At 36.9% G+C, this 19837-nt stretch overlaps 1 protein-coding gene across 3 annotated transcripts; it reads left to right on the top strand.

The window, feature by feature from the left end:
* The first annotated feature begins 4203 nt into the window (after positions 1 to 4203).
* Positions 4204 to 18118, top strand: LOC131322208 (probable LRR receptor-like serine/threonine-protein kinase At1g67720). Of its 3 annotated transcripts, none has more exons than XR_009198743.1 (15): positions 4204 to 4543; positions 8608 to 9139; positions 9805 to 10310; positions 10563 to 10695; positions 11124 to 11195; positions 11289 to 11357; positions 11430 to 11501; positions 12117 to 12185; positions 14625 to 14779; positions 14859 to 15100; positions 15364 to 15490; positions 15564 to 15632; positions 15753 to 15939; positions 16646 to 16726; positions 17153 to 17289. XR_009198743.1 is itself a non-coding variant. In XM_058353447.1 (15 exons), exons 1-15 carry the CDS (start codon positions 4429 to 4431, stop codon positions 17970 to 17972), a joined length of 2820 nt encoding a protein of 939 aa, XP_058209430.1. In that variant the 5' UTR covers positions 4204 to 4428; the 3' UTR covers positions 17973 to 18118. The 3 variants fall into 3 exon arrangements, 1 of the variants encoding a protein (XP_058209430.1); XR_009198744.1 differs by having other exon boundaries at positions 16646 to 16731; XM_058353447.1 differs by lacking the exon at positions 16646 to 16726 and adding an exon at positions 17637 to 18118 and having other exon boundaries at positions 17153 to 17288.
* The last annotated feature ends 1719 nt before the right edge of the window (positions 18119 to 19837 follow it).

Below are 19837 nucleotides of genomic sequence, written 5' to 3'. Positions count from 1 at the left end.
TCCAACCCAATCCATCAATAAGAGTTTGAAGATCTTCTCAATATGAGTTGAACCCATAACCTCGTTGCACTGGTAAATGTACAAATGTGTGTTAATAGTATGTTCATGATAGTCAGGGGCTGAGTCATAATTTCAGTCAAATCATGAGTTGAGGTAGAGCTAGCGGCCGAATTTGAATTGGGCCTCTATGCCACTATGGGCTGCTTCACTTATTTGGTGGGGTAGGTTGCTTATTTGGTGGGGTCAATAACATTTCTATCATCTACTGTATAACAAGTAAATAAAGAAATTGAATAGGCCGCAGCTTTTGTCACATTTTTTTTTGTTAACGCTATTTTTCTGTAATTATATTTTTTGTACAAAAATACACTTGTAGGGGAGTAGCGTTAACAAAAAAAAGAAAATAACGAAATCATTTCCCGTTGAATATTGTGGGATTTCACTTTATTGTTGTTTAAATTACCTATACAAAAGAATAACCAAATAGCCGGGGGGATTAGTTCTCTCCATATCCCATCCATCTATACTCCTCTTGATCACTTTTATTCTCACTTCAGGATTGCAAAAATCATATGAATCGTTCTTGCCACGGAACCTGCAAAGAACATAAATTTGAAAATTGATTTGATCCGACATTGATAGACGCTTGAACGTGTTCAATTTTAGTTGTGTAAAATGGATGACGGATATATTTCTACATTTAAACCGTCCATTTTCCTTAACGAGATACAACTTATTCAATTGATTGTCGATATCGGATTCCATTCTTTATAATCCAGTCTGTCTTTCAGACTCGTACGAAACAAACGGTTCAGAACATTAGCATGAACCATGACTTTCACTATGACGTGTTGTTCCCTCAAAACAAATGGAAGTATAGTGTAATTTAAAGAACCAGATGATAGGTTCTTGTATTTCAGAAGCCTTAGGCGAGGTCAGTATAGTGTAATATGCCCAATGTGCGTGAATTGTTGAACAATCCTCTCCATTCTTACTCGAAAGGTCTATCAAAACTGATCGGGCACACCAATTGTGCATACGGACGGCACGCGCACAGATGATCCGAGTCCTATGTGGGCTGGGGAGTGGGGAGCCCGTGTTGACCGAACTCACCGCAGAGGTGTATTGACCTCAAAACTATGCTGTTTTACTGTCCACTCTCCTTCCACCCTCTTATGCTTCTATATATGCCATGTTTGGTACCCATTAAATAGGCAAGAAATTAATGAATTTTTTTTTTTGAGATCATTACAAGTCCTACAAAGATGATTCAAACCGTAAATTATTCTTAAAATATTTTTTTATGATTTCCTGAAAATAAATTAGCACAATCTGATATCTGTAAGAGCTGTTTCAGAATTATTAGGACTCTAAAAGTAAGAGCATCTATTTTGGAGACAAAATCTCCACATTAAAGGGAGATTTTGTAATTTTCTTCCTTTTCTTCAACTTTTTGCATTATATGGGGAAATTTTAGAGGGATTTTGTTTGGTTCTCTTCTCATAAATAATCTCTCCAAAACTTTTGACTGATTCATTATCTGTGTTCTTTCGTCTTGGGTGTTTTTTGTCAATTTTTTTACTTATTGTATACTTTTTAGATGTACATAACGGACCTCTATTCAAAAAGTAAAAGAGTTTGTCAAAATGTTAAAAATTTTAACTAAAGACGAAAAAATACGCAAATCTATAGAACATTTTTATTTCAAAAATAAATCTCAAAATTACAAACCAAACACAGTTATTGTCTTTTTAGAAATTTGGTCTCCAAAACTAAAATGAACGATTGATCCCTCCAAGATTTTCTAATAAAGTACTTCCTCTATCCCAATTTAATGATGTTCATGCCACTTTTAAATTAATTACTCCCTCCGTTTCAAATTCTTGATCCTCTTTCCTTTTTTTGGAAGTCTCAAACAATTTGCTATATCTCTTAATTTATAATATTTTTTATATTAAATATGGATCTTGTTTTGATAAATCTCAATGAGCTATTTTATACAAAATTTTTAAAATCACCTAAAAGATTATAGATTGTGAGATACAATCAATTAAAAAATTACACGCACTCTCATAGAGGACCAACAAATTGGGACGGAGGGAGTATATCTTATTATTTATAATGTTCCAGTTGTATTATAGAAGTAATCGAGATTTATCAAACAAGATTCATATTGGATATAAAATTTATTACCAATTTAAAATTATAACTAGTTTTTTTTATTCGATTAGAATAGAACGAGAGACTATTAAATTGAAATGAAGAAAATACAAATAATTGAAAAAAAAAGAATAAATTACAAAATCTCCCTTCATAGCCAATACGGAGAATTGTGGTCTCTAAAAAAAAAATATACTAGTACTAGACATTTTGATGGGCGTAGTTTTACGATTCGATGGTGGGCGAAAGAGACCAATTGGCTTGTAACCCAGTTGGTAACTCCTGGCTTTCTCTTGTGGGAGATCAGGATTCGAGTCACGTTGTGGGGCGGTTTGTGGATTCAGGGCTATGGATAGCCTTTGAACCCCACGTGGACTAACTTACTAACTTCCCCCATTAACTGTCGTTAATATATACAATATTGAGTATTGAAAAAAAAAAAAATTAATCGCAAGGAAGATTTACAGAGAACCATGTACAGAGAACCATGTAAAGAAAAATGTATTTGGGCACATTCCAGGTCCCACAAAAAATCCATAGATTTTTGAATATTTTTTTATGGAGACCAGTAAAAAATCAGTTCTAACGGACATTGGTAAGTATTACTTTTGGATTTGTAGGGCGAAACTGCTCGGTTCGCCTCTATGAATCCAAAAGTAATACTTAGCGATATCCGTTGAAATTGATTTTTTTTATAAAATCCCATTAAATAATATTAAAAAATTTATAAAAAATTTTTAAATTTTTTATGAGATCCAAAAGAGCCCAAACATACTTTTCTTTCCGTGATTCTTATAAATCTTCTTTGCCAGGAGGAAAATGGTGGGCGAAAGAGAATGAGGTGGGGGCCGTTTGGACCTCAAATGTGGGACCCAGGAAGGGGACCGGTGTGGAAGAATCTCGTCCCACTTCAAGTCAGAAGTCGGTCGTCTCCACGCTTCTGGGTTCCACATGCCTGGAGAAAAACTATTCGGTGCGGACACTCCCACAACCCAACCACAGGGTTTTTTTTTATAACCAACAACGGGGTTCAAAACCCCAAAATTATTCGTTTTCAAACAGAGAATATTTTTTCTGATAAAAAAAAAAAAAAACAGAGAATAGTTTAAGTTCTTCTATGAGTTGGTAAATACGTCACAGAATCTGTTATCAGTAACTAAACAGGTTTTTCCCTTGTGTTACTTTGTTCCTAAACTTTTCAATTAAAAAGAAAATTCTAAAATCAGCCCAGTGGGCTGACAATAATGAATATGTGAATGTGTATTAAAGGGTATAAAAAGTACACAGAAATACATGTTTTTCTTGTCTTCTAGTGTGCTTATCGTCAACCCAGTAGGCTGACAATAGCAAGACCGATTTTTTAAATTAAAGGTAATGTATTATGAAAAAATAATCTGTCTTATGATTAAAAAAAATTGTTTCAGTTCGAACTGTCACCTCATACGTGCTATTAATTCCTGCATTGGGTCCGTTTGTATAAAACTTTGTCAATTAATTTGTCCCTAAACTTAATTGTACAAATAGTAACAAGAGCATTGATTAAAAGTTTTCAATTTGAATTTGAACTGTCATCTCGTACGTGCTATTAATTTCTGCATTGGGTCCGTTCGTATAAAACTTTGTCAATGATAAGTACCTAGCTAAAAAAATGTAATGACCAGTAAAAGGCATGAACATACATACTTTCTTAAAAGCAATCTCAAGTTACAAGGATTTCACTGTGGTGGTTAATTCACAGTTTATTACTAATTTGAAAAAATCTCGATTTTGCTATTGTCAGCTAATTGGGCTGACAATAAGTACACTAGAAGACAAGAAAAAAATATATTTCTGTGTACTTTTTACACCCTTTAATATACATTCACACATTTATTATTGTCAGCCTATTGAGCTGATTTTAGAATTTTTGATAAACCTATATATGCAAGTTTTATTTTCAAGTAGTAGTAGTTTGATGATAGACAAATAAAACGAACCCATCCGTACTTTTGAATTCAACCGCAGTCTATAACAAACACCCAAAAAGTAGGAATCCATCGCCAGACCCTTTGAAATGTCTCTCCACAACTGACTGCCCAAACAAACAAAAGAAAACCCATCTCTCTCTCTCTCCCTCTCAAATTATGAAAGTGGAACAAAACACTCCAAAAATTTTCTGGGTTTTGATCGAACTTTTTTTTTTTTTTCCTCATTTGTTTATTTCTTTGTGCTGTAGTACAAACACTACCTGTTCTTTTTCTCTCTCTCTCTTAATTTCCCAACATATTTATGTTCTCGTCCTCTGTCTCTCTCTCTTCACTTCGCCCAAGTGGAGAAATGAAGGCTAGTCTTCTCATCCTCTCTCTTCTTCTTCTCATGGGTGCCTCCACAGCCCAGATGCCAGGTCTCTCTCTCTCTCTCTCTCTCTCTCTCTCTCCATATGTATTTGTCTGTATGTGTATGTAGATATATTGGTATGTATGCATATGTGTACGTAACATTTTTCTGTGTAATTTTGAATTCTTTTTGTTTTTTTCCCCAATTGCTGCTGCAATTAAGTACTTTAAGTTGTGAAACTGATGAGTACTAAATGTTCTTGATTATACTCATTTCTATCATTTGCAATTGCTGGTTTAAATTAATTTGGGCACTATTTGAAGTTTTGAACTAACTCTTTTATTGAAATCTAGCGGGTGCCTAACGTCTTTTGTTCATAAATTGCAAGAAGTTTACTTTCTTCTCCTTAGTATTCATTTTTTGATTTGCTCTGTATTACCTGGATTGAAGTTTTAATTGTGCTTGTGGGTACATATCTGCTTCCATGTTTGTTTGAGTCTAATTGAGTACTATGACTTACTGAAGGAACATTGCCTATATGTGAGGTCAACAATGAAAGCCATTTATTAGCCCTAGGCCCCTAGAGGACACGATTTTCCAGACACGGGGATCCTATAGTGCGCCCGGGGGTGCGCTATAGGGTGTAGTGTGGCATCTCAGACGAACTAGAATCAGTGGTCCACATCTCATCTTGACAGCGGATGACTCAGATTTTCTGTTGTTTGTTTGGGGAGTAAAAAATCAACTCGCCTGGTCATACCTTTGGAATATATTAATGCCTAACCACAAGAGTTAGCCAAGTTGCAACCCGAGCGCAGTATGCAGGGGCCGGGTACTCCATATACCCAGGAATTAGGACCCCCAGTACCGAAGACTGAAAGTTCAAAATAATTCAAGAACTAAGCATTGGATTCATTAATTCTTATTACAAAGGAAACATGGACACGCCAAAAATATTCACATTTTGGTAATAGCATTCTTTTATGTTCTAAGATAACAGGCGTTTAAAATGTATCATTAAGCAGTCCGTGCTTTGTATGGAAGTTTTATGCATATGGTTGTGGGAGACTGTTAGTTACACATTTAGGCCATTATCCCGTACCTTCACTCCAGTGCCAAGTACCCGACACAGGTACTAAGACATATTTAGGAGAGTCGATGTGAGTGTGTAACGTAACATAGTCGAGAGTTCATTCAACTTAATATCACGCAAGTTCCATAAGCTCTTCTGTTGCCTGATTCACTTCACCTAGTTTATTTGGAAACAGATTTACTGGTTGCTACTTGTAGAATGTTACATATGCATTGGTGTACTCATTAAAAGACGTGCTTGAAGCTCAACTATATGCCTACGTGCTGTTTGAAACATCATACAAGGTGAATGCAACAGTGATGTTAACTAGGCCAGCCGCAATGTGCAAGTTCAAGTACTGCTTGGACTTAGACTCATCTCATCTCTTGCTAAACAGTGAAGGTTGAGATTATTGTCAGGTGTCTTGTTTTTATATACATCGTTCCAAAGAAAATGTGAGTGTATTCCTCTGGATGTGTTATCTCATGGATGACAGATATGAATAGCTTTTTTCTTTTTGTGAATATGGTGGGTAGATGCATGGGTAAGTACGAGGTGGAGCGCTGCACGTAAGAGTCCTGGCTGAGAGGGTCTCTTGTAATCCATCATTTTATAGGGGATTTGATTTCACTTTACCTGTGGGCATAGGCAATTATGGAACCAAGTGGATCTTGTGCTTCTTCTGTGCTTAGTTCTTCTTATTTAGTTCTGAATACACTACATTTGGCTTGTTTGATAGAGGTTATGATTCATGCAAAAAATACTCAAGCTATTATATTTTTAATGTTCTGTCACAATGGCTTCGAGGTATTAGACACCATAGAAATTTTGAAGAACGATTAATGAGTTTTGCATTGGAGCCTTTAACATAACAAACGAAACAAAACTAAACCGAGAGCCTCAAGTTCCAATCAATTGGGTTCGGCTAGAGGAATCCTTTTTCTCCATTAAGTTTTCGATGGCATCGTGTTCTCTGATATCCAACAAACCTAGATCCTTTCGAAGTATGACATCTAAAATAATTTCGGTTTACCCCTCCCCTTAGTTCTACCATCTATCATAACGATATCACTCCTCCTAACGATTGCATCTATCGATCTACGATAGACATGTCTAAACCATCTTAAGCTATTTCCTCTTGACCTTGCTATTGATGTTTTTCTGCAAAATATTTGGAGACATATTATGCACACATAAAGGGTTTCCTTGTTGCTAAGATAGTCTAGTGGCTCTAGCCTATATTATCTTCTATCGGTGCTACTCCTATCATATCCATAGAGGTTTTTGTTTCTAATTCTATCTCGCATGGTCTTATCACACATACATCTTAACATTCTCATTTCATCTACACTCATTTTACTCATATGTTGTTTCTTAGTAGCTCAACACTTAGTGCGGTGTAACATGACTGGCCTTATAGGAGTACGAAAGAATTTTCCCTTCAATTTTGTGGATATCCTGCGGTCGCTCAACACTCCTGAATCTCTCAGCCACTTGATCCAATTGTAATCTATGTGTTTTTCTGCCATCCGTGTTCTCTCCATCCTTACTAACAATTAAGCATTTTGGCTTAAAACGCCCGCTTCTTGGTAATTTCTGCAATTTGACTAACACAATACTTTCATTTCATGTATACAAAAATTATTATGGACCCTTGAAGATGGGTTAAGAATGCTGTGACGCCATTCTCTCAAATCCACTCGTAAGGAAATCTTGGCAAACGCCCCCTTTTTTTATCGGAGCCACTAAATACTATTAGTTGATGAATAGACAATGATTTACAAGTCGGAGACTAAATGAATAGTCTTATGGTGATGTTAGAATGAGGCTAGATATCGTTCTGGCATAGAACTTGGCTAGATCTCATTCTTGACGAGGGTCTCTTGAATTCACAAGAACACCTAGAAACAAAAGGAGGAGACACACTCTGAATGACAGTTACTTACGCTCTACTGTAGAAGTAACATTATTACAATGAAACACAAAATTTTCCGAAAATAGAAAAATCGAGTTAGGCTCGAATTCATAATCTAGAATACTGAAGAATCACTCTGGAAAGAACCTAACCAAATTCTGAGCCTTCTAGGCCAAGAAATTGATGAACCAAACTCCACTTGAATGAAAGGAACACATACTTGAACCCCAAGACGATGGAACTTACCTGAAATATGTGCTAAATCACACGTTGTGTGTTGATGACTTTTCAGTGGATTGTTTCTGATATGCCCACCAAATTTGGGCCAATTCAGAGCTAGTTCACAAAATGATCGTGTTACCCAGGTCCCTTTCCGGCCCGGATTCTATCCTTGACGGTCCTGCTTCACTGGGAAATCTTCCTCAACAGTTCTTCATCTGAGGCTAAGTTTTGTCTACTAGATTTGTCAGGTTTTTTTTTTTTTTTTTTTTGTGTGGTACACTTTGAAAAGTGAGGACTCTTGTTTGGTTTAGATGTAATGAGCTCAAAAACACCAACCAATCTGATCTTCCATCTTTTCTACTTTTTCTTCACGGCATTAGTGCCAACTGCCAATTGATTGTGCTTTGGCTTAAATGTCTTTGATTCTTGCAATGCTTTATGCAGACAGCACCTAACTTATTTTTCATTTCCTTTGATGTCAAGTTAAACGAGGAAAAGTGTTAGGTGATGGATGATTCTTCATTTTCTCCTACCCCCACCTGATTATGTGCCTCCAGGCCCACCACATCAAATGCTAGCACTGCAACATTTGCCAATAGTTCTTTGATGTTGTCTTTAGGACCAGTACCATTTCTCTTACCATGTCGGTTTTTACTTTTTTAGCGTGTGAGGAAGTTGTCGTTTTGGTGAATGAAGGGATAAGTTAGGGTGCCATCGGCTTTTCCATGGGCACATGCCTTCATACTCATAGACTTAAGTTTGAAAAACTTAAATTGAGAGGCAATAGCCACAGGGTTTTTGAGTTCTTTGCATTGCTGAGTTTTAAAGCCTTGGTAAAAGTGGCATGCAATAATCTTGAAATTAGAGAGAACGTACTAATATCCTTTCCCTCTACACTGACAAATTCTATCATGTGAAGCAGGTTTTATAAGTTTAGACTGCGGTGGTGCATCCAATTTCTCTGACGAGCTTGGTATTTTGTGGACTCCTGATGATCAGCTTATGTATGGAGAAACAACTAATGTATCTGTTGCAAACGAGACAAGGAAGCAATATCAGACCCTGAGATACTTCCCTGCTGATAACAGGAAGTACTGTTACACGCTCAAAGTCATAAGTAGAACTAGGTACCTTGTAAGAGCAACCTTCTTGTATGGTGATTTTGACAAAAATAATGTTTATCCAAAGTTTGACATCTCCCTTGGGGCGACTCACTGGGCTACCATTGTCATTTCGGATGCTGATACGATCGAGGTCCAAGAGTTAATAATTCTGGCTTCGGATCCCACCATAAGTGTGTGTTTATCCAATGCTACAACTGGGCAGCCTTTTATCTCTACCCTTGAACTCCGACAATTCAATGGTTCAGTCTACTTTACACAGTATGAAAGTCAGTTCTATCTCAGTGTGTCCGCAAGAATAAATTTTGGTGCAGAGAGTGAAGCTCCGGTCAGGTATGCCATTATATATCTAATTTGAGTTGCTTGGTCTTTCAGACCCCACATTGATCTAATGCTTGTTACATAAGAAGCATGGATAGGCATACTGACATGACACAACATGGATGTAAATAAGATTGAACACCGACACGTGGGGGCATTGAAAACATAAAATACAGGTAAACATTAGGGTTACCTGTAACAAACAAAGATGCTATTTTGATGATTATACAAATAGTCTCATTGAAGCATGAACTAAGATTTCGTATATATAAAAGTAGAGTCACTAAAAAAGTAGTGAGCAAGCATCAATGACACTTTTGACCCTGCCCAAAGTCACTCTATAAGGTGACCGCAGCATGTCACCAACGTGTCCCCAGAAAACCAGATGAAAGTATAGTAAAAAATCCGAACTCACATCGGGGTGTATCCAGAGTGTGTCTGAATGTGCCATGTCCCAAACATAGTGAGGCCGGTAGACTTGTACGTGCTGTGCTTCTAGTTTATGACACTGGGCAACAAAACTTGGAAAATCAAAATAGATGAAATTAGTGTAGGTATTCTGAGACACATACGGATGGTTCAGTTGGTGGGCATCTATTTTGTTGTTTCAATGTTCCTGGATTAACCACATAATAACTAACTATGTATACATCATTTCTCTCTTTTTATTAATCCAGGTATCCTGATGATCCATTTGATAGAATATGGGAATCTGATTCTCTTAAGAAAGCAAATTACCTTGTTGACGTTGCCGCGGGAACTGAGAAAGTATCAACCCGAATGCCAATTGATGTAAGCGCTGATGAAAGACCACCCCAGAAAGTGATGCAGACAGCTGTAGTCGGTAGAAATGGATCGTTAACTTACCGCCTGAATTTAGATGGGTTTCCGGGTTTTGGTTGGGCTTTCACCTACTTCGCAGAAATAGAAGATTTGGGTCCAAAGGAAAGCAGAAAATTTAGGCTTGTGCTCCCAGGAATGCCTGAGCTCAGCAAAGCTGTTGTTAATATCCAAGAAAATGCTCAAGGAAAAGATCGTCTGTACGAGCCTGGATACCCCAACATTTCTCTTCCTTTTGTTCTGTCTTTTAAATTTGCGAAAACAATCGACTCTTCCATGGGGCCCCTCCTGAATGCAATGGAGATAAATAAATATCTTAAGAAAAACGATGGTTCTCTAGATGGTAAGCATCATTTTGCTTCTTTCATGCATGCTCAGCTCTGTATATTCGTGGTATTTTTTTCAACTGCAGGTTTCTTGAATTTGAAGGATGTTTTTTACGTTATAATACTTTAAAACCTTTATTTATCTTTTCTTAAGCTTGCTAGTTTGTACAGTAAAAAGGTCGCACTTTTTGCTTCTTGATTTGGTTTCTGTGATTCAAGTTTTCTAAGACTTAACAATGCACATCTGACTTTGCTTCTGTGAGTTGCAGGATCAGTAATTGCTAGTGTAGTCTCACTCTACTCATCAGCAGATTGGGCACGAGAAGGTGGTGACCCATGCCTTCCAGTTCCGCTGTCCTGGTTGCAGTGTAACTCAGATCCTCAACCCAGGATAACTAAAATGTAAATGTTCTTTCATTTGTTGGTAATTTATTTGTGTCTCTCTTGTAGTTTCACAGTCCGTCAATTGTGTAAGGCGAGAGGGGTATAAAATGAGTGATCCTACCGGACTAAGGGCCAATAGCACCTCCCAGAGGTTCTATATCCCACGATTTCTTGGTTCGTTGTCCGATGGGTATGTAACCCCTCCATCAATTGTTGCATTTGGAGGCCGGAAAATGCGGTCTCATAGGATATCTTATCCTTTCGTATTTGTAATTCCCCCAATTAAACATTCCCTAAGTGCTAAAAGATATGCATATATAGATACATATGCATGTATGGATGTGTTTTTTGCATATATGCCCTTGCTTCTGCTTATTGTGCAATAAATTATCCAACAGGAAGAATTATCTAACTGTTTTTTCATATTCTATGGTCCTGGTACTTAGTAAATTATCGGGGAAGAATTTGACAGGCAATATCCCTCAGGACTTGACGAAGTTGAGTGGCTTAGTTGAGCTGTAAGTTTTAGATTGTCATTTTGCTAGTGAGCGACACATATTTCCTTGTCAATTGGAATTCTTAATATATGTTCTTTTTACTGCTGATTGCAGGTGGCTTGATGGGAATTTTCTGGATGGTCCAATACCTGATTTTTCGGGATGCAAGGATTTGGAGATAATGTAAATCAAAGTATTTGATTCTCTTCTGTTGTTAATTAAAATTTTCCTAACCTGTGTTATTGTTTCTTGTAGTCATCTCGAGAACAATCAATTAACTGGTGATATGCCTTCCTCTTTGGCAGAAATACCAAATCTAAGGGAACTGTAAGTTCGCAGAACTTTAATTTCAATTAGTACAACATACTATTTTGGGAGTGAAATGTAGTGATGCACCTACAAATGATAACTCATTTCTTTAATGCTAAATAGATTGCACTCCCTCTTCTCTTGGCCAAAAGCAAAAAAATATAGGAAAAAATGAGGTTCATCTATGTTTTATGCACACTGTATATGCTAGTAAACATTCACATATTGTGTAGGACATTTGTTCTATTTGATATTCTAAATGGTGTTTACAAGGTGCCTTGAGGAATTTTCTGCATAATATAGGACTTCTATAATAGCTCATTGTAAATTTGAATTGCAAAATATTGCTTGCTAGGTGAATGTCTCCAACCAAACATGTACATGGATTGCATACCCTTCTGCGGTTGTAAGTGTTTGACACATCTACTTTATACATTTGAAATTAGAAGCGTCCACGTAACATTAAAGTAGATGCACAAAATACGGATTTTAGACCCACTTAACACCATGGGTGCTGGACATCAGCCTGACATTTGTTTCTTGATGTTTTGCCACTGTTTTGGTTTTGACATCTCACACTCAGTACTCTTACCATGAATGAATGTTTTTCCTTGGCAAATCTATTGGTTGCAGGTACGTGCAGAATAATAAGTTATTTGGAAAAGTGCCATCAGGTCTTCTGGATAAGAATCTTGTTTTGAAGTAAGTATCATTTCTTTAATTGTAGAATTGGAACACATGAGATGGGATGTTATGTTAGTGTCTGGATCATGAATTTGCGGAGGATTTACCAATGATGAACAGAGAGATAGGAAACCATCGAAATCAGTTAGCTTCTTCACTTCATCATCTTTCCTTCACCTTTGGCTTTCCCTCAATAAATCCCTCCAAGAAGGCTTTCAACTTCTTTCTAATGAACTATTTGAAGACTTGTATATGAACAACTGATTTAGGGTTTATCATTCAGACCTTTCAATCTGTAGATGTAGATCTCGGACTATGAATAGAGATATTTACCGCAGCTCACTAGGATAAAAGAAACTGATTTAGACCAAAAAGAAAAAAAACTTGTACAAAAGTAATGAAGTGTCTTAAGCAAATCCTTTTTGTTGATAACCTCGGACCAATCAATTGTATATTGATTAATATGCAAATGCTTGAACACTACTTGAAAATGGCTCCTCTGCTCAGAAACATAATGTTCCTGGAAATTCTTGCTCCCATTAGACCACTTGTATCTATATGCATCAAGATCCCAATTCATGGATGTCTCGGTTCAAGAAACAAAAGTAAGAGGATTTCTTGTGACGAGTACATTTTACAAGTGCTTCTATCCAGTTAGTTTTAAAATTGTCCTATCTTCATAAACGATCCATGGAAGATGGGGATTTTCTATAAGCATATAGTTACGATGTGAATGGCGTGAATATAAGATTTTCATCATGAAATTTGGGTTAATTACTAATTACCCCCTTAAAGTATCACCCTTTTTCACTTTACAACCTTCATCTTAAAAACCCCACACCTTGTCCCCTTAGTCTGTCATTTAATATCACTTAGCCCCTTTTGTTACTATTTCCTCCAGTTAAACAAAATATAAGGTACATGAAACATAATAAAACTTTGACAAAAAAAACTAATGCCTTGTTCGGATGGGAACTCAAAAGTTTTTGGGTTTGGTTTTAGGGGTAATGAGTGGAGAGAGAAATTAGGGTAATAATTGGAGATAAGGGTAATGAGTGGAGAGAGATAGAGAGAGAAATGATTGGCGATAAGGGTAATGAGTGGAGAGAGAAATGAGAGTAATGATCGGAAGTAGGGATAATGAGTGTTTTTGGAGTTTGGAATTTTTTTTTTCCAAGTTCTCATCCGAACAAGGCATTGAACACGTCTACATAGTACATTTGTTACAAGAATTATGTTTACGTACATTAGTTTCAATGAAGAAAGGAAAAAATAATAGCTTCTACTCAAAAGACAGATTAGAGGATTCGAACCTGGCCAGTGGCCACCCTAGAAGTATGACACACTCACAAACCACTACAGCCAACACATTATATTTGTCCAAGTTTGCAGTAGTTAATATTTAATGTCCTTAAGGCTTATATGGAAGAGGGGCCCTATTTTTCGCTAAAATTTCGGGGCCTAAAGCGACCACATCTCCGGCTTCACCTCACTGCCGGCCCTGGATTGATATAGCAACACCTCATTGAAAAAGAGCTATTTTGGCCATAAATTACTCACATGTCATGTTATATGGGAGTCTAATGCTCAAACCTGGCAGAAGAGTGGCACAAGGAGCTAAGTGATACTAAATGATATATTAATGGGGCAAGGTGTAGGATTTTTTAGATGAAGAGTGCGAAGTGAAAATGGATGATAATTTAAGGGGTATTTAGAATTAACCCATGAAATTTTGAAATATTTGAAATTAGAGAACCTAAACAGCATTTTGCCTACTCCTGGTGTGATTGACTCTGCAAATAGGTCAAACTTCTATAACAACTTAAGTCGATTCTAGTTGTTGACCTCGCATCAAAAGTCATCGAAGCTGACTTAGTTCAGAACAGTTGGGGCTCGCTCGTTCATTGCAAGCACAAAATGAGTTGGGTCCTTTTTTTCTTTGACCTTTTCTTTTATTTTTTCTCGCTTGTACATGGTGGCATCATCCCCTTGATGTCTTTTCAATAGAACTTTATTACTTATCAAAAAAATGAAAAAAGAAGAAGTTGGAAACATGTGAGCTTGTCTCTGTTTTGCTATGCGTATTTAGATTAAAGAACGGGATGTTGGATCTAGATCTTTTTTCATGTTTGCCTTTATATAGTTTTACGGGATTACAAAGAATGTATGTTTGACACATATGCAATCATGCTGTCCATGATCACCGATCTTTTCCAAGTGACCTTCAGACCTTTGTTTTATATCATATCTTTGGGAACAATTTATCCTTCTTGTTTATTTAAAAATCAAGAATGTTGAATGCTGAGAAAAATATTTTCTACACGTTGATTTGTTAAGTACTCTTGCAGTATCTGCTTTTTGAGCAGTTTTGGCTCATACAATAATGTTTTCAACCCAATTCTTGCTTTTCCACATGTTACTGAAAATCATACCGCCTTTTGTATTGATTGTGCTCAGCTACACTGGGAATGTTAATCTTCATAAAGGGGGTAACAAAGTGAGCAACAGCAAAATTATCATTGGATCATCAGTTGGAGCTGCTGCTCTGCTTATCGCAACTATTGCCTCCTGTATATTAATGCAGAAAGGAAAGAAGAAATATTCTAAGAAAGGTCAAACCTTGAAACTATTTGATTATAATATATCAGTGTTTATTTGATGAATTGACATGATATTATATGATTGCTTCAGACCAGATTGAACATACCATGCCTAGTCAAAGACTAGTTTCATCATTGGGTGATGCCGCTAAAGAAGCTGCACATTGCTTCACATTATCCGAAATTCAGGATGCCACGAGGCAGTTTGAGAGGAAAATTGGCTCAGGAGGCTTTGGAATTGTATACTACGGGAAAACGAATGATGGAAAGGAGATTGCGGTCAAAGTTTTAACCAGCAATTCATTCCAGGGAAAGCGTGAATTTTCCAATGAGGTAGGTTTCCTTTTTCTTGTCGTTATGGCCTTAGAAGTTTTATGACGCATTGTTCAGAAACGATAAAAATAAAATGGCAGAGCAAGATGCTAAACATCTCTCTCAAGTAGACAAGTAGTGTTTGGTGCTACTTGTTCCTTTTTCTTATTAATGTAGCTTACTTCTTTTTCTTCATCTTTTTGGTATCAGATGCAAATTTTATTTTTTTTGTTCTCATTGAAGAACTGGTCATTTCGAACTGATCCATGTTTCCAATGATTTAGGTGATTCTTCTCTCAAGGATACATCACAGAAACCTGGTACAGTTTCTTGGGTATTGCCAAGAAGATGGGAAAAGTATCCTCGTTTATGAATTCATGCACAATGGAACTCTCAAGGAACATCTTTATGGTAAGCTACTTGTTCATTCTAAATTGAAGCTAAATGCTTTTATCTTTCCTTACCAAACCCTAAATTTTCTTAGGCCCACAAACACTTGACCAAAGCATTAATTGGATCAAGCGCCTTGAGATTGCTGAAGATGCTGCAAAAGGTCTGTGAGCTAAGGGGGATCTTTCCCTGTGTAATTGTCTTGCTAACTCATCAACTGACTAAATTGAAAAGGTCTTCAAACGAACTAATGGGATTCCTGTGCTCTCTTTGCTTATTTTAGGGATAGAGTACCTTCATACAGGCTGTGTTCCGTCAATCATTCACCGGGATTTGAAAACCAGCAATATTCTTCTCGATAGTAACATGCGTGCAAAGGTTTCAGATTTTGGTCTCTCAAAACTTGCAGCGGATGGAGCTTCCCATGTGTCAAGCATAGTTCGAGGCACCGTTGGGTATTTGGATCCTGAGTAAGGCTTTTTTCATAAATCTTCAAGTTTCTTCTCTTTCTCTCAAGATACAAGTTGGATACTATGTTTGGCATATGTTCAAAATCTGGTAGCAGCATTGCTGATTTATGGAACTGTCTTTGGATTTCTATGGTTTAGTTCTGCAGGCATATCAGATTTTGTGTTCATAATTCTCAACTGGACAGCAAGTTATAAATTTCAAACGCCGATGTTTAGTTATCAATGTGTTTATAAATATGCAGATGCATGAGTGCATGCTGGTGTATCTAATCTGGTTCTACAATCTCAGTTTTGGTTGGTCTCATGCATCACTTTTTGAGGGCATCTCGCTGTTAATTGTCGACACCAGCATCATTTAAATATACTTTTAGCTCCTTGTTTTTCTATTAGTAACCCTAACACAAGGGTTTCCACTTCCCATCAAGCTTTTCATGAGATTTTATCATACGCTTGTGTCCTTTTTGTGGATAAAGGTTTTCAAACCAACTTCTACATCTCCACATGCCCTTGACAGAGCTCAATGAAGGAAAAAGATTCATGTAGCCGACCCCAAGTGATTGGGACATAAGGCTTGGTTTGGTTTGGTTCTACATCCCCATGTGGAAACCTTCCTGCAAGAATTCCAGTTCGGAAATGCTTTCATTTTAAATATTTGTGCTCGTGTGAATAAGAATGGATAAGTAAGATTTACGTTAAATTTGGGCAGTCAATGAAAATGTAACTGGATTCAGAAGTCTATGCTGTGTTCCAAGCACCTCTACATACTCTTCACCTCTCCTCTTCACTTGTAAGGTTAACCCCGTGCTCTCTTTTCCCCACTAAGGTCTAGTAATTTCTAACTTTTGCTGCATGAACAAATTTTCTGTTATCTAAAATTTGATTATTTGGTTTCTCTGGACATTTCACCTGGCATTTCAAAAGAAGCTACCGTTTGAAATGGATCCAATTGAATTTTGTAGCCCTGTGGCGACAGCTGAGACACCTTTGTTTTTCCCCTTCCCTGATTCCTCTAGAAAATGGAATGTGTCCTCAAAGTTGAGTACTCAAAATAATGTTTGTTCAGCACACATGCCATGCTTGGGTAAATATGTAGCAGACAACTTCAGAGTATGGTGCAGCATAAGGGCTGCAGCATGTACATGGCTTTGTCGCAGTTTTCATCCCATTGCCAGATAATTAGGTTATAATATCTTGTTTTACATGTGACATGCAGGTATTATATCTCTCAACAGTTAACCGACAAGAGTGATGTTTACAGTTTTGGAGTCATCCTTCTCGAGCTGATATCTGGTCAAGAAGCAATATCTAATGAAAGCTTTGGTGTTAACTGCCGTAACATAGTCCAATGGGTAAGTCCGTGGAAAATTTTCAAGGGCTAAATATAAGTCTCTGTACCCATGTTTTCATAAGTCAATACTTCCCAACTTCTACTCGTGAGTCTTTCCATCAAAACCGTATTCATTGATGGATGCATGCATACCTGATTCAGAATCGTACTTAAATGAAATTGTGTAATATACCCTAGAAAATTCCCAAATAAACAAATGTATGAATTTCTCAAAATGCTGCCACCAATGATGTTGATGTTGGCCAAAACCATAGGCAGTTTTAGGTTTGCGAGAATAAGTTTGAGATTTCCTTTAATAGTTTTTGTTAGAGTGTGAACAACTGTTAACAGCCTCTCTTTTAAAAAGCAGGCAAAATTACATATTGAAAACGGGGACATTCAAGGAATCATCGACTCTTCGCTGCGTGGTGAATATGACATCCAGTCAATGTGGAAGATAGCGGAGAAAGCTCTGATGTGTGTCCAACCCCACGGGAACATGAGACCATCCATGTCAGAAGTCATAAAGGAGATTCAAGACGCTATATCAATCGAACGGGGCGCAGAGGCGGTGAGAGAAGGTAACTCGGATGAGATATCAAGGTATTCAGTTCATTCTTCCTTGCATATGGGCTCTCAGGATTTAGGTGCAAGCGATCATTATTTGTCGATTGATGACTCAATTGCTCGGCCAACTCCTCGGTAGTTACTCGTCCATATTGGGGCTCTATTTTTGGTTCCCGTTATTGGGTATGAATTTCTTGATTTTGGGTGTGGATAATGTAAAAAGTGAAAGAGCTATGATGTCAAGAAGTTGTAAGTCGTATTTGATATGTAATGATTGTTGAGCTATTCATCTTTTCTTTTTTTTTAACGGTAAAAAGGTGGGAAGGGGCGACAGGATGCGATCCAAGACCATGCATGGGAGGGAAAGCACTTAAGCCCCACACCTTTTACCATCTAGGCTACCACCATTGGCGGTTGAGCTATTCATCTTGATCTAAATTATGTTGCTAAGGGAGAGGGAGAGAAAAATCTTGTTATCTTTTTGTTATCTCTAGTTCGAGTTGAATATCTTTTACGATAAAATCGCGGAAGCTTAAAAAGTCAATCGAGATTTCGATTATCATCTCTTTTTAGCTTGTTTATGTGGACTTTTATTTTTTAAGCACGGCAAGATCAAGATAAGGCAAAATAAAGTTATTCGGTGGATCATAATCTTGATTAAAGTGGAGTTCAAAAATTAAGACAGACAAAAGTATTTTATTTTATAATTACAAAATGGGCCATGAATCACCTCACTTGTTTGTAACTCTTATTTTATTTTGGATTTTGATTTCCTGGTCAGACTGTTCGATTTTTCTTCTTCCAATATCGAGTGATATCAGTGGATCCAAGTAGCAACCACTAAACCCCAAGCAAGCATATATAGGAGTATCTTAAAGAGGCAAGCTACAATTACAAAAATATGCACAATCTTGTGGAGAACATGTCAACATGCCATTGCCTTTATGGAAATGATAATGCTAAAATTGTTTTTGTTGGTGCCAAAACTTTGATTCACAAAAGGCTTGTACCATGTGCAATGTACAAAACTTTTATACATTGGAGTTTTGGCACCAACAAGAACGGTTTTGACATTATCACTACCCTTGCTTGATTGTAAATTGAAATATTCCATTATTAATATACCTAATTAGCACAAATGGAATAATGTCACGTTGACATGTTGCGCATATTGTGGTGTTTTTAGACTTTCTTTATCTTCATGATTCGCGAATGTTTTTTTTTTTTTTTTCTAGGGAAAAGCATATATATTGAATGTGTTGTCGTACTGGACGTGCCTTCTAAGGGTGTAAACAAGCCGAACTTTGTAGTATTTGAGCTTTGTTAGTTTATTAAACGAGTCAAAACTCAAGCTCAAGCTTGGCTCGTATTATACGTTCCTTGCCCAATTCATTTACTATACAAGCTGAGTATATATATGAGTCAAGCCGAACTTTAGAGTGTTGATCTTGGCTTATTTATTACGCAAGCCTAAAACTCGAGTTTAAGCACCGCTTGAATGCTGAACGAGCCGAGTTTAGCCTTTGACGAGTTGCAGGGACAGATTCAAAAATCTAGCCTAGTGGCGGCACGTTATTAATTATAATCATAAAAACTTATTTTCCTAATCAATCACATTAAGATCATACGGAATACTAAATTAGGACATGATTTACTAACTTCAGAAGTTTATAATGCACTAACTTCAGAAGTTTATAATGCATACTTTTTGTAACTATAAAAATATCTAAAAATAAGCATAAAATCCTAGACAAAAATTTTTAGAGTATGTTCCAAATAGACAAGAACTTTATAGATCAATATTTACAAATCAACCATACAACAAAAGTTGAAGCTTAGAAATAATTATGTATCTTTACGAGCGAGATGTCGACAAGTGTGTATGGTAAATATAGTCGGACGCTTCTATAATTAGGCTAGGAGAAAGTTTATCTACACAATTGCGTCCAGAGTCATTTGATGCATGTGAAACCTGTGGAATGACTCCAGACATAATTGTAGTCG

The sequence above is a fragment of the Rhododendron vialii genome, chromosome 4a (genome assembly GCF_030253575.1).
Source record: "Rhododendron vialii isolate Sample 1 chromosome 4a, ASM3025357v1".
Taxonomy (NCBI): Eukaryota; Viridiplantae; Streptophyta; class Magnoliopsida; order Ericales; family Ericaceae; genus Rhododendron; species Rhododendron vialii.
Note: the sequence above shows the minus strand (reverse complement) of the source record. Positions and strands in the feature narration are given on the sequence as shown.

Bases quoted from the DNA above. Each gene is read 5' to 3' on its own strand.
- LOC131322208 (XM_058353447.1), top strand. From the start codon at position 4,429: ATGTTCTCGTCCTCTGTCTCTCTCTCTTCACTTCGCCCAAGTGGAGAA. The intron at 4,544-8,607 runs GTCTCTCTCTCT...CATGTGAAGCAG, and splicing joins CTCCACAGCCCAGATGCCAG to GTTTTATAAGTTTAGACTGC. The intron at 15,101-15,363 runs GTAGGTTTCCTT...CCAATGATTTAG, and splicing joins AGCGTGAATTTTCCAATGAG to GTGATTCTTCTCTCAAGGAT.